The 20644-nt window shown below is 41.7% G+C and overlaps 1 protein-coding gene across 4 annotated transcripts in view; it reads left to right on the top strand.

Annotated features, from left to right (window-relative positions):
- The window catches only part of LOC116847838 (protein kinase C-binding protein NELL1-like), a 105446-nt gene that overhangs the window by 69298 nt on the left and 15504 nt on the right, over positions 1-20644 (top strand). Inside the window, exons 3-13 of one of the 4 annotated variants that reach the window (XM_032823262.1) lie at positions 6795-6945; positions 9036-9318; positions 9610-9765; positions 9914-10136; positions 10649-10840; positions 11678-11797; positions 12749-13009; positions 13847-14227; positions 14991-15250; positions 15776-16000; positions 20222-20271. In XM_032823262.1, the coding sequence (XP_032679153.1) occupies positions 6795-6945; positions 9036-9318; positions 9610-9765; positions 9914-10136; positions 10649-10840; positions 11678-11797; positions 12749-13009; positions 13847-14227; positions 14991-15250; positions 15776-16000; positions 20222-20271 (2302 nt within the window). The remainder of the gene's footprint in view (positions 1-6794; positions 6946-9035; positions 9319-9609; positions 9766-9913; positions 10137-10648; positions 10841-11677; positions 11798-12748; positions 13010-13846; positions 14228-14990; positions 15251-15775; positions 16001-20221; positions 20272-20644) is intronic. The other 3 variants (XM_032823263.1, XM_032823264.1, XM_032823265.1) reach the window with 3 other exon arrangements.

Consider the following 20644-nt stretch of genomic DNA (forward strand, 5'->3'; position numbering starts at 1 on the left):
TATATATATATATATATATATATATATATATATGTATATATATATATATATATATATATATATAAATTCTCTTCAATTTTACTATGTCTTCGAAAGTGCAGAAATAGATTGTCAATAAAGACTAAGTGCTCAGTTCTTAAAATATTAGTACATATGAAATAAAAAGGTGGTAAATTAGCGCAGAATATCGAGCTATTCTTTGGTTAGGCCAAATTCTATAGTAAATTTTATTATAAAATTTTCTTTGTGTAAAAGCAAAAAGGCGTCAAAATTATTTCTACTCGATCCACAAACTCACAACGTCTTGTCAAGGTTGAGAAAGAGAGAAAGAGAGAGAGAAAGGCAGGGAGATCGTTGAAAATGTTCTGCTTATTTCCGCAATGCGTTAATACGCGCAGGAGGGTGAACAACCTTAACCCTGCTTAACCACCCCACAGGAAACGATCGTTTCACCAATGTTCGAAGGTACAGCTCTCGTCTTCGTGTAGCGAAAACAAAATTTCACGGTCAAATTATGGTTTCTGTTCGCGCCAGCACGAAGCGCAAGGGGGTTGGCGGCTCGTGCGTGTGAATTCGCGCGTAACGATTCCCTTCGAGACGAGCGAGCAGCTCGGCAGAGGGTTGCTTTTCTCGCTGGTCGGCCGACCTTTCTTCGCGTCCCACCGCACCGGCCAAGCCGCCGGTATTACGTTATAATTAAGCGTTGCGCGTGCAGTAATTGCTCGACGACGTCGTAGCCTATCGACGACGGCCCTCTCGGCGTCGTAGGTGGCGCGGGCACGCGCGAAAGGCACCGACGCTTTATTATCGGCCAGGTGTCCGGTTACTCTTTGCGTACTGCCGGTGCGCCTGAAATTCGAGGCGCACTTTGCGCCATGAGAAGCCTGCCAGCGGCAGTACGCCGCATTTTGCACGCGGCAGCTATGTAATGAGGTGTCCCTTATTTGGACAGCGATCCTTTTCCTCTTTTTCTCTTTCCTTTTTTCATTTTTTTTTCTTTTTTTTTGCGAGAGAAACCGAACGCCGGGTATGTCGAAGTCGAGAAGAGATAGTTAGCTGGAGTTTTCTACCACGAATGAACGCGTCAGCGAACGAATGGCTTCGCGAGAGTAATTTAGGATGCAATAGCGCAAATTTTATTCTGCGCCAAGGGCAATTGCGAAGTGAAAAAATCAACTTTGACGACGAATCGGTAAAATCGATATCGTTGGATGAATTTTAATAGGAGGCAGGTCGTTACTCGTTCATATTCGTTTATGCTCGGCTGTTATATGTTTTGTTGCACAAAAAAAATAGAAAGATAATTTTAAAAATATTGGCGAAACAAAGTTTTACGTATATATGACAGTAGCCACTAAATTGTTAAAAGCTCGGAGACATTTGCTATAATAAATAATTGAACGTACCTGAAGATATTGCCGCTCGTATTCCAACGTCTCACGTCCTGGCTTCCTGATCCAACACCTTAATACTTAGTTGCTCCATGGTTTCGTATATTCACTGAACACTGACACTCGCGTAGATACGGTGGGAAAAACGCGATGCCGACGTGAGAGCCCGATTAAATTTTTGATAATCGACAAAATTTTCATCGTTCCACCGAGATAAACTCACCGATACATGTGCTCCCCGCGTCGCGGTATGTGTGTCGCACGACGGCTCAAGTCACAATAGCTCGGTCATAGACAGACATGACGCGTGAGAATATCAACACAAATAGTATCTTCGAAAGAATAGAATCATCTCTCGCCGATCGTCAGCTTCAGCGATCAACAACGACGAATACATTCGGTGACCGAAAAACCACGTCTATCAATATTCTCAAAATTTTCCAAATCTGCCAGATAGTCAAATTATTATAAAAACTATATATATATATATATATATATAATCGAATATTAAAACATTTTTATTGTTCCTTATAAATATTTATGATATTTATGATATTTATATTATAAGTATAATATATTTATATTATAAATACTTGTGTAATATAATTATTTATAATATTCTTTCTTTATATAAATTTAAAAAAGCAACAGTACTCCCGTTTGTAGCGTCAAGAGACAATAAATTAGCAGTTAATACGGAGTTATACCTTTTCCATTGATTTGTCGGAATTAGCAGGATTAACGCAGAACGAAAATTTCGACTGGGGGATACAAAGATAAGTAAATAAGTCTGCAATTCCAACCCCAAAGATGGGGGGCATAATTTATCCCATTTTACACACACACGAGCACACACAGATACATACACACGCCGTAATTGCACAGTTGCGGGATTTCTCGTTTGTACATTACACAGGCCGCTTAATGACGATGATATCGAAAGCGCGATAGACGGACAGCAAGATTGTCGATTGCCACGGCTTAGTTGCGGTGTAATTTGCCAAATGGCCGTATTAATCTGTCTAATGGATACCTACCTACCCTACTCGGACAAACAGCCACCATTCCAAAGCGACGTGTTAATTGAATATGCACAAAGTATGACTGCAATCGATTTGTACAGCGTGCGATATTCGGTACGATGGGGAGCCAGAATGATTCGCCCCCTTCCCTCTCTCCTTTCCCCTCTGTAGCGTAATAGAGGACGCGAGCGACAGTTCGTCATAGCGCGGATGTTTCCATTGCGCGCCTGTCGGATAGTTGTCGAGTGTTTCAAGTCTCTCGCGTATTTCTCGCGCGAGCAGGACACTAATGTAATCGAATATCAAATAATTCTTATTAATAAAATAAATCACGTTCTTTCGGGTCTGAAAAATAGCGATAATCATTAGTAGTGTCAAAGAACAACAGCCTGTACAGAGCACTCAGATAAAGGACGTGACGGTGGTAACTGTATAAGTGATAACCATACGAAGTTTTGTTTGTAAGATTAATGTATATTGTCTAATAAACGATTTTGTAATTACTGCAACTGAAGTTAAGTGGTTAGAAGAACTGTATAGTGCTCTCGCTTATTCGCTTATTCAGCTCACGTTAATTCGCATAGTTGCTACCATATCTTTTTGTCACAGTGTACTTATATCTCAACGTTCTTATTGATCCTCCAAATTCAGCAGAAATCGCAGAGTCTATGGGGAAATAAAATTTCAACTCAAGGGAGGGAAAATGAGCGCAGATCGTCGAAAACCTGCAGCTACAGTTCCAGAAAGGTTCAATTCTCATGAAATTCGATGAAATAGTCCCAAATACTCCTAAATGAACATATTTAAAAGATTTTTTAGCGCAATTAAAAATTACATCAGATAACGTTAAAATAATACTTGTACTGATATTAGTGATGTAGGTTGGGTTAGGTTAAGTTCGATTTTTGTGGAGTTGTGTGAAGATAAGCGCTTCGCACGTCCAAACGTGCATTATTAATACTGATAATTGCTTTTGATTTATGAAATATGTTATTTGAAATTCTTTCAAATATTTCATACAAATTTTTCTGGTATTCATTCGTGACATATAAACTTTTAAAAATAACTTAAATAACTTAATTATTTTGTTCATAACATTTTATTTTTTCATAAAAATTTTTTTATTTTATTCATAAAAAAACTTATTAGGTGTACAACTTTGCTTCCGCCGTTTTCCTATAGATGGCTTTAGCGGTAAGTGGTGGTCGAAATAAATAGATCATAGACGTCATACAATAAACTTGGGCATCTGTCATAACCCCATAGAAACATTAGTCGATTTGTGTCTGCATCATAAAGTTATTCTCGATTGAAAATGTCAGTTTACGAGCCAAATTCTCGTCATTTGCGGGAGGTTTTAATTTTCTGCTTCAATATGAAGAAATCTGCGGCTAAGGCTCATCGAATGCTCTCAAATACTTATGGTGAGGCCGCTATTAGTGAAAGAACATGTCGTGAGTGGTTTCAACACTTCAAGAACGGTGATTTTGACATCGAAGACCGGCATAGTGGTGAAAGAGAGAAGGTTTTCGAAGATGCAGAATTGGAGGCATTACTTGATCAAGACTCGTGTCAAAATCAAGAAGAATTGGCACGTTCATTGGGAGTGACTCAACAAGCCATTTCAAAACGCCTCAAAGCCATGGGAATGATTCAGAAGCAAGGAAATTGGGTGTCGTACGAATTGAAGCCGAGAGATGTTGAACGGCGTTTGTTTGCTTGTGAACAGCTGCTTGAAAGGCAAAGACGGAAGGGATTTCTGCATCGCATTGTGACTGGGGACGAAAAATGGGTTCATTACGATAACCCCAAGGGCAGAAAATCATGGGGAGTTCCCGGCCATGCTTCCACGTCGACGGCCAAACCGAATATTCACGGCTCCAAGGTCATGCTCTGTATTTAGTGGGACCAGCTCGGCGTAGTGTATTATAAGCTGTTAAAACCGACTGAAACAATCACAGGCGATCGATATCGAACGCAATTGATGCGTTTGAGCCGAGCATTGAAAGACAAACGGCCGCAATACAACGAGAGACACGATAAAGTGATTTTGCAACATAACAATGCTCGACTCCATGTTGCGAAAGTAGTCAAGACATACTTGGAAACGTTGAAATGGGAAGTCCTATCCCACCCGCTATATTCTCCAGACGTTGCTCCCTCTGACTATCACTTGTTTCGATCAATGGCACATGGCCTAGCTGACCAGCACTTCCGGTCTTATGAAGAAGTAAAAAATTGGATTGATTCGTGGATCGCCTCAAAAGATGACCAGTTTTTTTGACGCGGGATTCGTACGCTGCCCGAAAGATGGGAGAAAGTAGTGGCCAGCGATGGACAATACTTTGAATCATAAATGTATAACCAGTTTTTTATAATAAAGCCTCGAATTTCGGAAAAAAAACGGCGGAAGCAAAGTTGTACACCTAATATTATTTTATTTATTATTTTAACGTTATCTCAGTTAAAACGAAAATCAAAAACTTTTGAGTTCACTTGGGAATTTGCGTTTCATGTTTATTTGAGAGTATTTGGCACAATTTAATGAGAGTCGGACTTTTTTGCAACTACCTATCCAAAGTTTTCACATCAGACACACATACACTCACGTTCTAATTATGACTCGAGATATTAAATCTTTTATTTAGTTTATTTGGTTTTGTGAACTGTAATTAAAATTTGGAACGTCCTGATTTTTATATTTCACGAACAGTTTGAATCCGCAAGAGACATGATACGATTACGTAATAATGATGCGTAAAAAATTCACGAACAAAAAACAGTCGAAAAATGCATCGACGATAGTCGATAATCTCACATTACCGCAACCGATAGATAACTAAGTCAATTTATCCGTGTTCCCCATTTAACGTACGACGCCTTACGTAACGCGTAAAAGTGTTGTTATTTCGGGACAAGATCGAATCTTTTTGCTGCTTGTTTGCTCGCACATCGTCGATAAAGCAAACATGGCGCGACACTGGCGCGGAGCTAACGCTCTCGCCATAACCTTCTCATTTCCGCGTAAAATACATGAGTGACGTAGAAGTCTAATATATCGAGACGAAATCCCATATTTCTCACAAGAAAAAGGAGATAATATTGAGCGGTTTTTCATGAGTTTCTCTTTTCAAAACGACACACGTTTGTAGCAGCATCGTGAAACGTTAATGTAGGCTAGTCGCCAAACAGCATAAATGACGCAAACACACCCCCGACGAGAGTCCTCGACGTTAATAATAACGGTCATGAATATATGCAGCGCCACTTAAGCAGCGCTTTCCGCGAATCCGCTCGATTCGACATTGTATTATTAAATCCCAATATCACTTCCTTGGTGAAACACATCTCCCCGCCGCCTCGACCCAAAAGATTACCACATAAATAATGATCGCTGACTGTGCTCTAAATTCTAACCGAAGCGCCTTCCGGGCAGGGCGGCTTCAGCCTTACCGGGAAGGCGGCCGGGTTAAAAATTCAAATCAGCTCGGTGTGGCCCCGCATCGATTTCGTGCACGGCATGCGACAAGCCTTTCTCTCTGCACCACTCATGAGGGTCACTAAGCTGTACTTGGGACCTGCATTCAACATCCCGACATTCTCGCTATCCGCACTGATAGCTGCCGATGACGACATCGAGAAAGTAGCGCACTCCACTTTCGCGCCTCTCCGCGCTTTACGTGGACGCCACCCTTTCGACGCGTTCGATCGTACAAAATAAAACTTGAAAACTGCCGGAAGATAGCTTCAACTCTTTGTGCTTCAAGAGCGTCACAGCGGCGCCATCCTGAATTTCTGCAAAACGCTGCGGCGTCTTTCAAGTTTCACAGTTAAAGGGGTTATAAGGTGAAATGGGTTTATTGAGAATTTATTGAGACTTGCACTGTATATAAGTTGAAATGTTATCTAACTGCTTGTGCAAAAGATCATTTGAGGACTGAGATATTTGAAAGAGACAAAATTAAAAGTGACACTTTTATACGTCTCCCTTAGGTTTGACGCGCGTTACTTTTAATTTCTATTTTTAATTTCTTGCAAATTAAAATTAAGGTTTTAATTACTTGATGTGTCATTAGAAATATGACACTGAGCTTTGCAATCTCCTTAAATCTGAACTAACTGTCGCATTGGCTCGAAAACTGCTTTAATAGCCAAGAGGCACGGCGTCACGGCGTTTTTCGAGTTTTCCGTAACAATTTCTGGCACTCTTAGAACGGAAAGAGTGAAACATACCCAATGTGCGGATTTCGAGAACGACACCACGACGAGGTGCCGTTCGCCGTGGTAATCCGTAAAAATATATAGTCAGGGACTGCAGAGCGCGGCCGGTTAGCCGCACTCTCCGTCCTGCCGCACCAATCATTGTGTTTTACTACTTCAGGCGAGGAGAGGGAGCTCCGACTGAACGAGGCGAGCTTCGAACGGGCGGCCGCGCTACTCCGGCGGGTTCCGGAATTCACTATAGCCGCCGCGCTGCGCCAGGAGAAGGCCAATTCCGGGACGATCGTCGCCTTTTCGCACGGGAGCAATAGGTACGAAATATCGAAAAGTCCTCTTGCTTGAACGCCCGCCCGCCCTCCCTCCCTCGTCCCTTAGCGACGCCGCATGGTAATTCGGCGTTTCATGGCCGGAACGAAGGCCGAAGAGCCTGTGACCTATTTCAAATGGCGTTGAATGACGTAAACCGCAAAGAGGAAACATTTCGCTCTACTCGCGAGTACATCCTTTTTACAGTTTCATTCGTCCACGGAAATAACACTAGGAATATCATTTAGCTAAATATAACTGCCATAACCAAATATTAATGTTATTTTTCGTCCAAAAGGGTTGAAGGAACTATATCATTCTGTGGTATAAAGACCTTCTTAATTGTCCCTGTTCATGCCTGTTTAAATAAAATTTATTATTAATTTATAAAGTAATTTCCGCAAGCCTGATTACAGGTTAAGCAATTACAGCAGCAATCTTGCCGATGTCTCGCCTATTGTGCTTCTCCGTTAATCACTAAGCGTTTTCACTTCAATTTGTATCTGTCATATAATTTCCAAACGCATTAAACTTATCATTGTTAATACGCGGAAAAGGCCAAAGTAGGTTTTTCGTGATTGCCAGAACTTCATAAATATGAATCAACTTCCATAGAACATAAATCCCTCGCGAACGGACACTGAACATTTCGTACTTTTGCATTTCACGCTGTGATCCAGTCTCAATATCACGCGTGCAATGCACCATATCAATTTTAATCATGTCGAAGTAACGGGTTATTACGCACACGACAATCAAGCGCCATTGTGGTTGAGCTGAACACGCAACGGTTGATTCGTACGAATTATCATGCGCGCGCGTTTGGTGTTTCGTCTCTCCGCTGAAATTATTTCCACGTGGTGACTCGCGTTCTCCGCGCGGTCACCGTAGCTGGATCGGCGTGCCAAAGGAAGTCAGTGTGTCAATTGTCGAGCGACAGTGGAGGAGCACTTGACGCTGCATCCTCCCCGTCGTCGGTAAGAGAGAACTGCAATCTGGTCGTTTTGATCTAGCTGACGCAAATTGGATAGGCCTGCTGCCCTCGCGCACATTACGTGACGGTTAACGTGCCGCGTGCCGGCAATTACAATTAATTTAAATGAAAATCCAATAAGCCTACCAAAGGCCAATAAGCTTGCCAAAGCTTAATTACGTGCGCCCGTAAAATACACATCCTGTTAGCGGCGACTGCGTAATTCAATTGTTTCGCGATAGGCTTGAGGTCGGACAAGGTTGACGCTTTAATCCTTTCGTTTTCAAGCGCGCGCGACGCCAGTCGGATCATTCTCGATCAGACGGGAAATTTCACGTGACCTTGTATTGTTAACAAAGCGACGAGCGGCGATGTCCATGATAGACGCATTGAGATGGAGGTATCGGTGAAATAACTCTTGGCTAATTCGGATTCCACTAAAATACTCGATGCAAGGGACGCAATAATCTACTACATACAGTGTCCGAGACTTCCCGTGTGACATGGGCGAGCCCGTCCATTATATTTATTAAAGATAATGCTGATACACATTGTAGAGAGTATATAGAAAACAAATTTTTAAATATTGTATTAAATATGTTATTAGAGGAAAATGATTTATCTGATTAAAATCATCCTCATTTATGGTTACCATATTGTTAATAAATTTTTTGTTGTTTCAAAAAGTTCTAAAAATATTAATAATAATAATCTTATATGTATATTACATATATATTACAGATAGTTACTGCAAAATGTCGATCTGTTCTTTGATTATAAAATTTTACAATAATTTTTATAATAATAAAATTCTCTCTGACTTTCCTTTCGTTTGAATGTGTAATTAAAACTCACTTATTAAGACACATTTATGTGACTTAAAAGCAAAGGTTTTTCATTTTATATTTATGTATCATCGTATGGCGGGCTAGCCTATTTCAAATTTTATATCATAAAGACTTCTGTTATAGAAAGAAAAGAAAATATAACAATCTCGTCCTTGTACGGAACGCGTCGTATGAAAATGACAGAACTACACGAATTTCGAATAAAATCGTGGAGCGAATTGCACAAGTCCAGTGTTCATTAAGCGATAAATGATCACGAATAACGGTGCGTCAGGTATTTGGAGCTGCAGAGCAGCGGTCGCAAGAACGAGCTTCGACTTCATTACGTATCACGCCGAGACGGAACCGTACACGTCGAGGCATTCCCTTTTCGAGTGGCCGACGGCGACTGGCACAGGGTCGCCTTGAGCATAAGCGGCTCGCAGGTCGAGCTGCTGGTCGACTGTCACCCCTTGTACAGGCGACTGCTGAGGCCCGGTCCACCCGACACCAATTTCACTCTGCCGCAGCTCCAGCTCTGGGTTGGACAGAGAAACGTCAGGCACTTTCTCTTCAAGGTGAGGGTCCCTCTTAATCTTCCTCTTGTGTCTTCCTCACACATAAAAATATTTTATCGATTTAATTTTAATTGGATGTATGATTGATCTCCTTCAATTCTCCTTCTAATTATAATTCTCTATTCAATTATTAATTTCTAATATCTAATTCTTCTAATTCTTCTAATTCTTCTAATTCTTGTCTTTCTTAATTCTACCTCGGATTTTCTTTTTATTACTGAAAAATCTCCCGGAATTGACCGGGAGACCCGGTGGCCGACTGAAGCTCACCGTATGATTGTCGCGTCGCAGGGTGCTTTGCAGGACGTCAAGCTGATACCAGGACCTCACGGCTATCTCTCCCAGTGTCCCCAGCTCGACTCGTCCTGTCCCACGTGCGGTCAATTTTCGATATTACAGAACACCGTGGAGCAACTGATGCACAATCTCAACGAGCTGACGCGTAGGGTGAGTAATTGGGCGATTTAACAGTCATCGAGGGTGCGATGAGGTCCCAAACGCAATGCGGAAATCGCTGTGTGTCGAGGATTTACACTCGTAAACACAACGTTTATATCCGTTGCTACCCTTTGCTCATGGACGTTCTTCCTTCCAGCTAGCCGCTGCAGAGGGCAGAATAAGCAAAGTGGAGGAGTGCGAGTGCCAAAAGTCGTGTAGGGTGAACGGCACCGTCCATGAGGACGGCGCGACATGGCAGGAGGACTGCGAGCAGTGCTCTTGCGTTCACGGCGAAATCAAGTGCAAGCCGATACCGTGCGCTCCGACCGACTGCAAGCACCCTATCCTTCCTGAAGGACAGTGTTGTCCGGTTTGTCTCAGTAAGTGGAGCAACACCTTCCCAGCTTCTCTGTTCTCATTTGATCTCGACTCCAGTGTTAGAAAAATCGACGCGTACCGACTATAGTTCCTTCACAGAAAATAGGACAGTCTATTGTTTCCTTCTTTCTCCACTGTTGATTTCAAAGTCACGATTTCGAGAGCGCTAAATGATACAAGAGGATCCTATGATATTTAGAAGTATGTTTCACCGAATATAGTTTGTCAAATCATTCATGTCTCATATCTTTTTTGGCTTTTGAACGTCGCGTAGTTCTTGGCTTACGAGACTGATTGCGACGCGACTGGGCTCTCCTCGACGAGGAGATAATCGTTGCTCGGGCACAACGGTCGCGTCCTTATTACGCGGTACGACCCTTTCGCTTTCACGCACGCGACTGGCTGATTAGTTGACGACGTAGTTTCCTGTCGACGTGTTTCCTGTCGTCCCATCGACCGCCTGTCTAGCGTAGTGCCGCGCGTTATTTATCTCGTCGTTCACGTTCGCCTTCAGGACAGTGTTACTTGCACAACGTAATGTACGATCACGGTGAGAAGGTCTCGCCGAGACAGTGCATCGATTGCGACTGCCAGGACGGTAGCTTCATCTGCAAAAGATACGACAACACAACCATGTGCCCACCACTGCCGTGTCCACCCAACGAGCAGATCAGCGTGGCGGAGGAGTGCTGCAAGTTTTGCCCAGGTGGGTTGATTCTCACTCGGCGGATCGGACCCAGAGGCAAATTCTAACGTCCTTAGAACTCACCGCGAACAACTCCCGTGTTTGTTTTCTCGTGTCGGCGCGAAAATCTTACACATCCGAGAATGAGAATTTCATTTCAACAGCCGATAGTTTTATCGAACCGATAGTTCTTCCTTCTCTCACGTAAAGCATAATTTGTTGTTATAAACGACGTGCGTTGTAAATTTCATCATCGTTATGCATCAAAATCCGCGGCAGATAAATTTAACGTGGCATGACATAGCGATCAGCTTGAAAGAATGATAAGCATGAGGAAGACAGAGCTTTGCGACAGCAAGAGAGAAAGAGAGAGAGAGAGAGAGAGAGAGAGAGAGAGACGGAGCTTAGTTCGCATAGCTCGCACATCATTAACATTTAATTAACCCTCTCATGCATGGAATTTCTTTTTCGCTAACTCCTTAAGTCGGCGCGTATGCAATCGTGCGAAATTGCGATTACATTAATAAAGCTAAACAGCTGTTGCAACATGAATTATAGTAAGGAGGTTGGCAACAGTTATACATAATTATTACGCGGTCTATAAAATTACTAGACGCATGTTGAACGAGGCTAATATTAACTTTAATTTTCATATAAAGAGTCAAAATTCAGTTTTAAGAGGACGGTTGGTCCGCAGCGTGCAATTTCTGCTATCTATTATTGATAATAGCCAGCTCGATCCTTATTACGCATGGAAGGTGAAATCGAGGATCGACGGTCACCTCGCTAAAGCCGCTCGCTAATCGAATCCTCTCTAACCATTAAACTGTGTTTGCTTGGCTAACCCAATTTAACCAGGGGTGGACTACTGCGCGAAGGGCCACAAGTGTCACGCTAACGCGTCCTGCCTGAACCTCCAGACGACCTACGCCTGCCATTGTGATATCGGTTTCCAGGGGAATGGTGTTAACTGTCACGGTATCTAACACACTCTCATCTAACTTACCCAACTCGTTTAACTATGCTCGGTATTAATCGCGCGTGAAGTATTTCCGTCTACTTATGCTCACCAGACTTATTCGAGATCGTAAGTTGCGGGAACTTTAGTTCAAGTCGGATTCTCAGGTGACTCGGAAGTTTCGGAAACAAAGAACATTAGTATGTTTATTCGAGTAATGTTCAGCTGTCAGCGAAAAGGTTGCGTTTCTCTTCGACTTCGTGATTGGAAATGAACAAAATCGCGAGAACGACCGAAAGCTCGTCGGAGCGAAAAGAGTCGCTACCTTTTTGCCACCGAGTATATGTATTTTTTGTTTCGTCCTTTTTTGTCACTATGATTCTATCGGGTCGATCAAAAGGTTCGTCTTGATTGCTCAGTCAAAATTGATTTTATCGTATTCCATGGAAACCAATTATTCGCTACTCGAGCAATCGCCGTTGTTGTTTATAACATCCTTTGTCAACGTTCTGGAGCAAAATACAATCAGTATCGTTTTGTCTGTATTATTACATGTGCGCGACAGGATCCATTGCATCGAGCTCTTTGACCGACCTAATGCCTGAAATATGTTTCTAGACAGCGTTAGGCATTAATCCACAAAAATTTTCCTTGACTAAAATAATCGGCAAATCAATAAACAAAATTGAACAATTGTCATATATAAAATCATAAATAATTTTACCGATTAATGAAATTAATTATTGATCAAACTTTACTGTGAATGATTACACACTGATCAGTATTTAATTTCACCAGTCGATTAAATTATTTATGATTTTATATATGACGATTAATTAATTCTGATGATAGATTTTGATATTAGATTTGCTGATTATTTAAAAAAAATTTTTATCCATCAATATCCAACACTGTTTCTGAATGATCGTTGTGACACTTATTCTATTTTTTCTTCTCGTCTCGTCACTCAGACGTTGACGAGTGTAAGCAGCAAGGTGGACTGGACGGTCACCATTGCAACTCGAATACGAAGTGCGTCAACGTCATCGGCTCTTATACGTGCGAGTGTCTTCCGGGTTACCATAGACTCGACAAGTTCAACTGCGCCGAGCTGAACGAGTGCACGACCGGTCATCACACGTGCGACGAGCACGCCACGTGCGTCAACACTGCCGGGAGCTACTATTGCGTCTGCAAAGACGGTTATACCGGCGATGGTTACACATGCAAACGTACGTAATACCTTGTAAAACCCTCCGCAACGTTGCACCGGCGCGAAGTGTGACGGATGATGAAACGGAAAGGGGCAATTGTTTCTGTGTCGTTTAAACTTGCGTACTGACGGAGAAACGTACGCGCTTTTACAAATAATCTCTCTACTCTCGAGAACGCGGATCGTGAAGTGCTTACTGATGTATATGTCACATTATTAAAGGATTTCACGATACTGGAAGAAAAAGACGATTCGTATGTACTGATTTTATCGAAATATTTGTTTTCGATGTGTGCACAAACGATCGTAACAGTCACTGGCACTTCTACCATATCGATGAGTAAAACGATGAAAGAAGATTTACGAAGAGTGGAGTTTATTTTTCTCTCTCCGAGGTTCCATTCGCGAAGATCACAAAAAGCAAAGGATAGATGCTTCAAAACTCGGCTCTTTTATCGTCAGAAATAATAAATTACGCGCCACAAAGTAGCTTCCACAAACTACCATAGATCACATTGAGTTACAAGGAAAGTCAATTAAGTCTTATTAAAAATAATGATTGCAGAGAAAGATATTTCATCAGTAGATATTTAAATTTGTGCCGCACGCACAGCCGAAAAGAAAACATTGGCAGATTCAAGATAAAACTTGTAGGCTGGGGAGCATTATTAGATTATTAGAGACACAAATCGGCACTCGCGAGTCTCATAGCAAATAGAGTCTCTCTCTTATTCTTGAAAAATATCATATGCGATATTTTTCGAGAGTAAGGTCCCAGATTCTTAAATTTCAACTTTTGCGATCGTCCAATCCGCGGCGCGAGGTAACTCGAAGTAAGATGAAATTCCTCCTTCAGCCGTGTGCAATCAGACTTGCCAAAACGGTGGGGTGTGCGTGGCACCCGGTCGGTGTTCCTGCCGGCGCGGTTACATCGGCAACAGCTGCGAGCTCGACCTAGACGAGTGCGCGAGCGAGTTGCACCGCTGCCACGAGTCGTCCACGTGCTTCAACATGCCCGGCTGGTACTATTGCCGGTGCAAGCCCGGTTACAGGAGCGCCCTGCACGACAGCACTCAGGGCACGCAGTGTCTTGACATCGACGAGTGCAACGACGAGACGGTCGAGAGGAGGCACACGTGTCACCACACCGCCAAGTGCGTCAACACCGAGGGCGGCTACGAATGCGTGTGCCCGCCGGAGAGGGAGTCGAACGAGTCCGGAGAGGAGTGCAGACTTAGTGAGTTGATTTTCCTCGTTTAAATCATCCACCGTCGCATCTTAATCGATTGCTAGTTATTAGTTGAAAAAATTATCTGATGTGCAAATACTAGTAAATATATATACAATTAAGAGGATGCTGGAAATCGACATAATGCAACTTCGTATTTTGCACTGTTTTTTTCTATTTGGTTGCATAGAATTGCAAACTTATACAGAGCAAAAATCTAAATGTCAATGAATATAGCGGACTACCTCGTATTACATAAAACATTTTTAATAATTTATAAAATTTTTTTCTGCGAACATCCAACATCCTTGATTATAGAAATATGTTTTATTTAAATAATATATGACTTTATCTGAACTTATCATTTCTATCGAAAATTTCAATTTTAGCTCATAAAAAAAGTTATCAATTTCTTTTGTTTTATAACTTACTTTCAACGATTATGTATTATATACTAAACAATTGAATATTTATCTGAATATACCTTTCTTTGTAATTTTATAACTTTTTTTAGCAAAAACACGATTTAGTTACATAAATTTTTCTTATATAATTCTATCAAATCTCTTAAGCAAAGCTAATCAATGTTTTATCTAAAATACGGTTATCTAAAACAGTTATTTAAAACGTATATAAATATACAAAAATAATCCCCTACAGAGACATAAAATCACTAACAGATATACTAAAATTTCGCAGAAAATTTCTGAGATACTAGAAGAAAACATTGTCGCCTTAATTCGCATCATTTGACATATGCGCGGTTTTTCAGGCTGCTGGTACGATGAGCGCGAAGTCAACAACGGCGACACTTTCACGCCGGCCGAAAACACCTGCAGGAGATGCACATGTGAAGACGGCGTGATCACTTGCAAGGATCCTATATGCGACTGCAGCGCACCAGACAGTCAAAGTGACGCGTGTTGTCCTCAGTGCAATCCCAAGGCGTCCTGCAAGCATCAGGAGCTCCATCACCTAGTCTTCAGAAGCGGAGAACGTTGGATATACCAGTGTCAGACATGCGAGTGCCTGGTAATTAGCTCGACCGATGCGTGATGTGCATTTCTCGTCCTATCGACAGAATGGTCCCGAATCGAGTCGGACGAATTACTCGATTTGAATTACAAACCACTGTAACCTCGTCGCGAAAACGAACCTCTTTGGGAACGGATAAGATTACTTAACCAATTATCGGCTAGTGTCTAACTTATGGGATGCTTTCAGCGAATAAAAAATTATTTGATTAATATATAATTTTATTTTTATATTTTCTGCGTTTAATTTCCAGTTATTTTTGTGCCACCAACAAAGATAATTCTAATACTAATCTAAGACTTCTACAAAATAAACAGACCGATTCTCTAATTAAAAATGTTTGTGGAATATATAATGATGGCCTTTAATGGATTAATTTCGAATTTCTTGCGCATATAGAGAACGTTGGGTCATCGCGTTTCGGGAGAACGTTGGAAGACGTTGATTTACGTTCCGCTGAAATTCCACCGCTTTGAATTCGCTCGATTCGATCGACTTAATCTACTTGCCGGGCTGTTGCAGTATGGCGATATAGACTGCTGGCAGATGGAGTGTCCACCGGTGACCTGCTCGAATCCCGTGACCGAGGAGGGCGATTGTTGCCCGCGCTGCGAGGATGATCCCTGCGGTCGAGAGGTGCCGGCAAACGGCACCTCGCTCACGGTTCCTAGACCGTGCAGCTACGGCGGCATTATCCACGACGGCGGCAGCTCCTGGCAGGACAAGTGCACCACGTGCGAGTGCAAGGTAAGGAGGAGGATCGACTACGTCGCAGGATCGCCGATCCTTGACCCGGTCCCGTGTGAGACCCGAAGGATACGGGTAGGATAAGAGGGGGGGTTCGCCAGAAAAGGACGGCGCCATGGGCACGAAGGGAGAGGACGAATGGTCGCGTGTAACTAACGCGCAGAAGTAATTGTTTTATTTTTCTTCTTCTTTACGCTTATCAGCCGCGAGGCGAAGCGAGGGCCATTCCGGCTAAGACCTCGTGCTCCCATCGCGCCCAACTTCTCTCGCGAATTCAAGAATTCAAGGTCAGTAAATGAAACGAAATATCGTCTCAATTTAGCCGTGAATCTGTCATGTGCCTACTCTCAATTGCGCTCGCTGTATGATGCCGACGTACGACCAGTTGCTGTGTGACGAGCGCCATCGCAGAACATGTATGCGGAATAGATAGATAGATATACATGTATATATATGGCGGACCATCGACGTGAAAATCGTAACCAATTTCATTTCCGCACAAGACGCTTCATATTTGATTTAATCCGACAACTAATACTCATCCCATTATCCCGTCGTTATTCCCACTTTTACACGAAATAATCTCCTTGTGTTCTTGGGAGGAATCAAATTTCGAAGAATATAACAGCACACTCTTTTTCCTTGTTCTAGATGTCCTAGTCTCAAGAAAATCATATGATTCCTTAGACTATCAGTCTACAGTAGACTATTAGTCTACAGAAAACCTACACATACATCAATTAGTATCTAGTATTAGTATCTATCTATCTTCTCTTTATAATAAATCATCACTTTTAAAAACTATCAGTCCTTGATTCCTTATGATCCTTCGTCATTTGCAACCAGGACAACATCCAAAATGAAAATTTAGAGAATTAAAAAACACTCCCCAACAAAACGGCTACACATCAGGATAAATAGACAAGACAATAAAAACAAATCTGACACACAAACTTACTACTTTCTTTCCATACATATAAAGAGTCACAGATAAGCATTTTAAAAACAAATGTGACATAAAAATTATTTGCATATCTCCGACAAAAAGTAGAACAGTTTCTCAAAAAAAAAACTTCTAAATAATTTCATAAACATATCAATAATTTGGTAAAAAGATAGCTGTTTAAAATTCAACCCAATTTATATACATACAACACGAATCTCCTTTTTTTGAAGTCGATTAAAAATCTTTATTTGATGAAACTTAAAGTTATCTTGTCCGTACTTTCTTTCGTTCTCTCTTTGTCATTCCATCTTTCAAATTAATCTTCCTCTACGTATTTATTTTCAAGAGAAACGATTCAAATGTTCCTCTCCCCGAAGAAGTGAGCTAAAATGTTTACGAAACGTCGAGAACAAATTCACGAAAGACATGGCACCAATCCGGAAACCAAATTAAGTATTTTTTCACCTCACGAAATTTTCAAGTGTCAAAATTTAAAAGATACTGTTACACACATACCGGCGGTGTGTTTTAATTTCTTCTGAAACAATTAAACTCTTTTCAAACAAATAAATTTCTTAAAATCTCAGGAGCGATAGTAAAATTTTATCGAAATTATAACTGAATTGTGTAAAAAATTCGCATTCTACGACAGCCTTCATCGTTTCTCGGATCCGATCGAATTATCCGCCATGTATGCATAAAATTACACACACGAGCATTCATATATATATATATATATATATATATATATATATATATATATATAATTTTGTCTTCTTCGCTCCTTTTATTCTCTATCTTTCCGTTTCGTCGTCAGTAGATAGTCCTCAAATAGTACAAGATATATACTGACTGTTTTTTCTTTCGTGCAGTATGCCGTTTGTTTCTGCGGTGTATATTAACGCGAGTCTATTCTGCAAAGCTAAACGCTGAGATTTTATTAATCGTGCGCTGAGAGAAGAATTTTCGGTTTTCAACAGAAAATATCACACTTCGAGAAACATACACATCAAAGTGCATTTTCGTGCTTCCACAATTCGGGTCTCGTAACTCTGTCGACAAATTAAAACTATATTACGCTTTGACTAACAACTAATTGGATAATAACCGAATGAACGTGTCCTTTCTCGTATTACACTAAAATTAATATATTAACGTCAAATATATAATACTAACATCAGCGGCAACTGCTAGCGCACGTCTTCTCTCGGCGTTAGCTCTAGCGCCGCGCTGGTCTCGTCGTCACGAGATCTCAGCTGTACTCATCACTGTAAGATATTCTTCGTTCGTACATCGTTCATCGATCCGTCAGACACATCCAGGGGCGTCCCCGAGCTAGCCTAAACTAGATGTCATTTATTTTTCGTTGCCTGCCTTGCACGTGGCAGTGTTTGTCGCTCGTTCCTGTCGTCCGCGCGAGAGAGGAGCCGAATTGAATTCGCGAGTTCAAGCCCCAGCATGATTCGCAAGGCTGTTTATTCGTGTCCTCTATCCTGTGTACGAGAAGATATTACCCTTCATGCCTGAAAATCATAGGCATAGAACGCGATCGAACACTGCCACGGCCGTGAGAATCTCGGCTCCTATACATGACCGAGTTTCGGAGAAAATCCCGAGAGAACTCGCCGTCTCGCTTCTTCGTCAGGTGCTTCGCTTCACCGTCATCGTCATCCAATCATCCTGTTATCGTCACCCTAGATATAAGATTAGCAAGCTCCGAATCTTCGACACTCGACAATAGCCGAGTATATAATTTAGAATGCTTAGAAGGCAAATCGCACTAGAAAATTTCCGCAAATTATGAACCCACGCGCACACAACTACGCTATTCCGTATCTACGCTGAAGAACGTTCACTGTAAAACTGCATCGCTGTGCAGTTGCGAGACTTCCACAATTAGGGTGACGGTAGAAGGATATGAAGAGGGGTGTTTCGGTACTTACCGCCGTCTTTCAAACCACCTTTCAAGCCGTCTTTCAAATCGTAAACCATCTGGAATCGATCTTGCGAAATCGGACACGAGGCCAATATTTGTTCAGGCATTTTAACGTTAAATGTACTCTTAAATAAAATCATTTTAATATTAATTAAAGAATAACCGATCTCTTACTATCTTTGAATCTCGATTCGCGTCTAGGGCTTTTCGTCTTCAATTTTTCGTATTAAGTTCCTTGACAACTGATATTTCTTCATTGAGCTGTCTGTACACAGCTATAACAATTTAAAAAATTGCTATAGAATCTTAAAATATATCAAAAAATATATCGACATTCCGTCGATATATTTAATTCTTATTTTTATATTATATTCTTAATTTTTATATTATATTCTTAATTTTTTATCCTGCCGTTTCATACATGTTACTTATATTTTAGAAGCTGTGAAATTTACTATTAAAAAAGTATTAGTGAGTTCTTCAGTAAGATAACCTTTACTGATAGTCTATACCTACACTACTAGAAATTATGGCAAAATCAAAGAGAATTTGTATTTAAAAAAAACCATAATATATGTAACTTTATCTTTCTTTTTTTTTTTTACCACCGCGGTTGAAAGATGACGCGGCGAAACCGGAACACCTCTTTGTACAACACCTAGCCAAGAGACCGAGCCGAGATCTCACGATCGCGCGTGCTTCGGGTCGGCCCTGCATGGATCATTTTATTAGTGTTCACCGACCGACGGCAATCAATCGAAAGTGTACCCGACCTCATTGCGACGAGCGTGCACCACGATCTCGACCCCGCCGATTCGATCCGCGATCAACCTGGTTTCCATTTGGAGAACCGTGCCGAGCATTTAATCAAGGGTAGGATCCATTAGGCGCTTCGGAACATTCCAGCTGTATAATGACGTCATTAATGCCGTATATAAAGGAGCTCTTCGAAGTCTATAAAGCGCCTAGTGGATTTTACTCTGATGGCGCGATTTCATCAGTGGATGACATTGGACGACGATCGGGTCGTAGTCTAGCGTAGTCGAGTCTGATTTCGTTGGCGCCTCTGTACCAACAATTAAGATGAATCTTTTCTAAGCCGCGATATACGATCGCGAACGCGGATCGCGACGATGAGGACGGCGGGAGCTCCTGGTCACGCGGGTAGAAATAGCGTGGGGAAGCTATAGAGAGATAGATGGATGGGTGGGTGGGAGGGGAAATGAGAAGGAGGATCACGAACGGGGCATTGTCTGCTTGTGATCGTATGCTGTAAATTAACCCCGCCATCTTGCCCGTGATGACTAACCTCATAGCCTAACAATGGGTATCCTTGCAGGTGCCGTACTGCGCCCAATTGGTGAGCAATAGCGCGTGTTGTGTGCATCGGTAATCACGTCACTTCTACCTCACCTATAATCTCTACTACCTGCCTCTTCTCTTCTGTCTTTCTTGCTGATTAATGTACTACGACTAAACGGAGTGCTCGAATGCTTTCTTCGTCCTCGTCCTGCCTGCTTTAGATAACGTATTTCTTTTCTTAGCTCTCCTCTAGCTTTTTTGTATCTCTTTCCCTTCTCTCTCTCTCTCTCTCTCTTTCTCTTTCTCTTTCTTTTCTCTCGCCTCTCTCTTTCTCTCTCGCTCTCGCTCCCTTGAAATTTATATGTTGCACACACGCTCGATACTGTAGTTCTGTCGGTCCATTTCTTCTCTTTGAGGTCCTATACATTAGGACTTGATCTCATTACGTTGATCGCCGCAC

The sequence above is a fragment of the Odontomachus brunneus genome, unplaced genomic scaffold, assembly GCF_010583005.1.
Source record: "Odontomachus brunneus isolate Ranch 3 - 2012 unplaced genomic scaffold, Obru_v1 Obru_scaffold_083, whole genome shotgun sequence".
NCBI lineage: Eukaryota > Metazoa > Arthropoda > Insecta > Hymenoptera > Formicidae > Odontomachus > Odontomachus brunneus.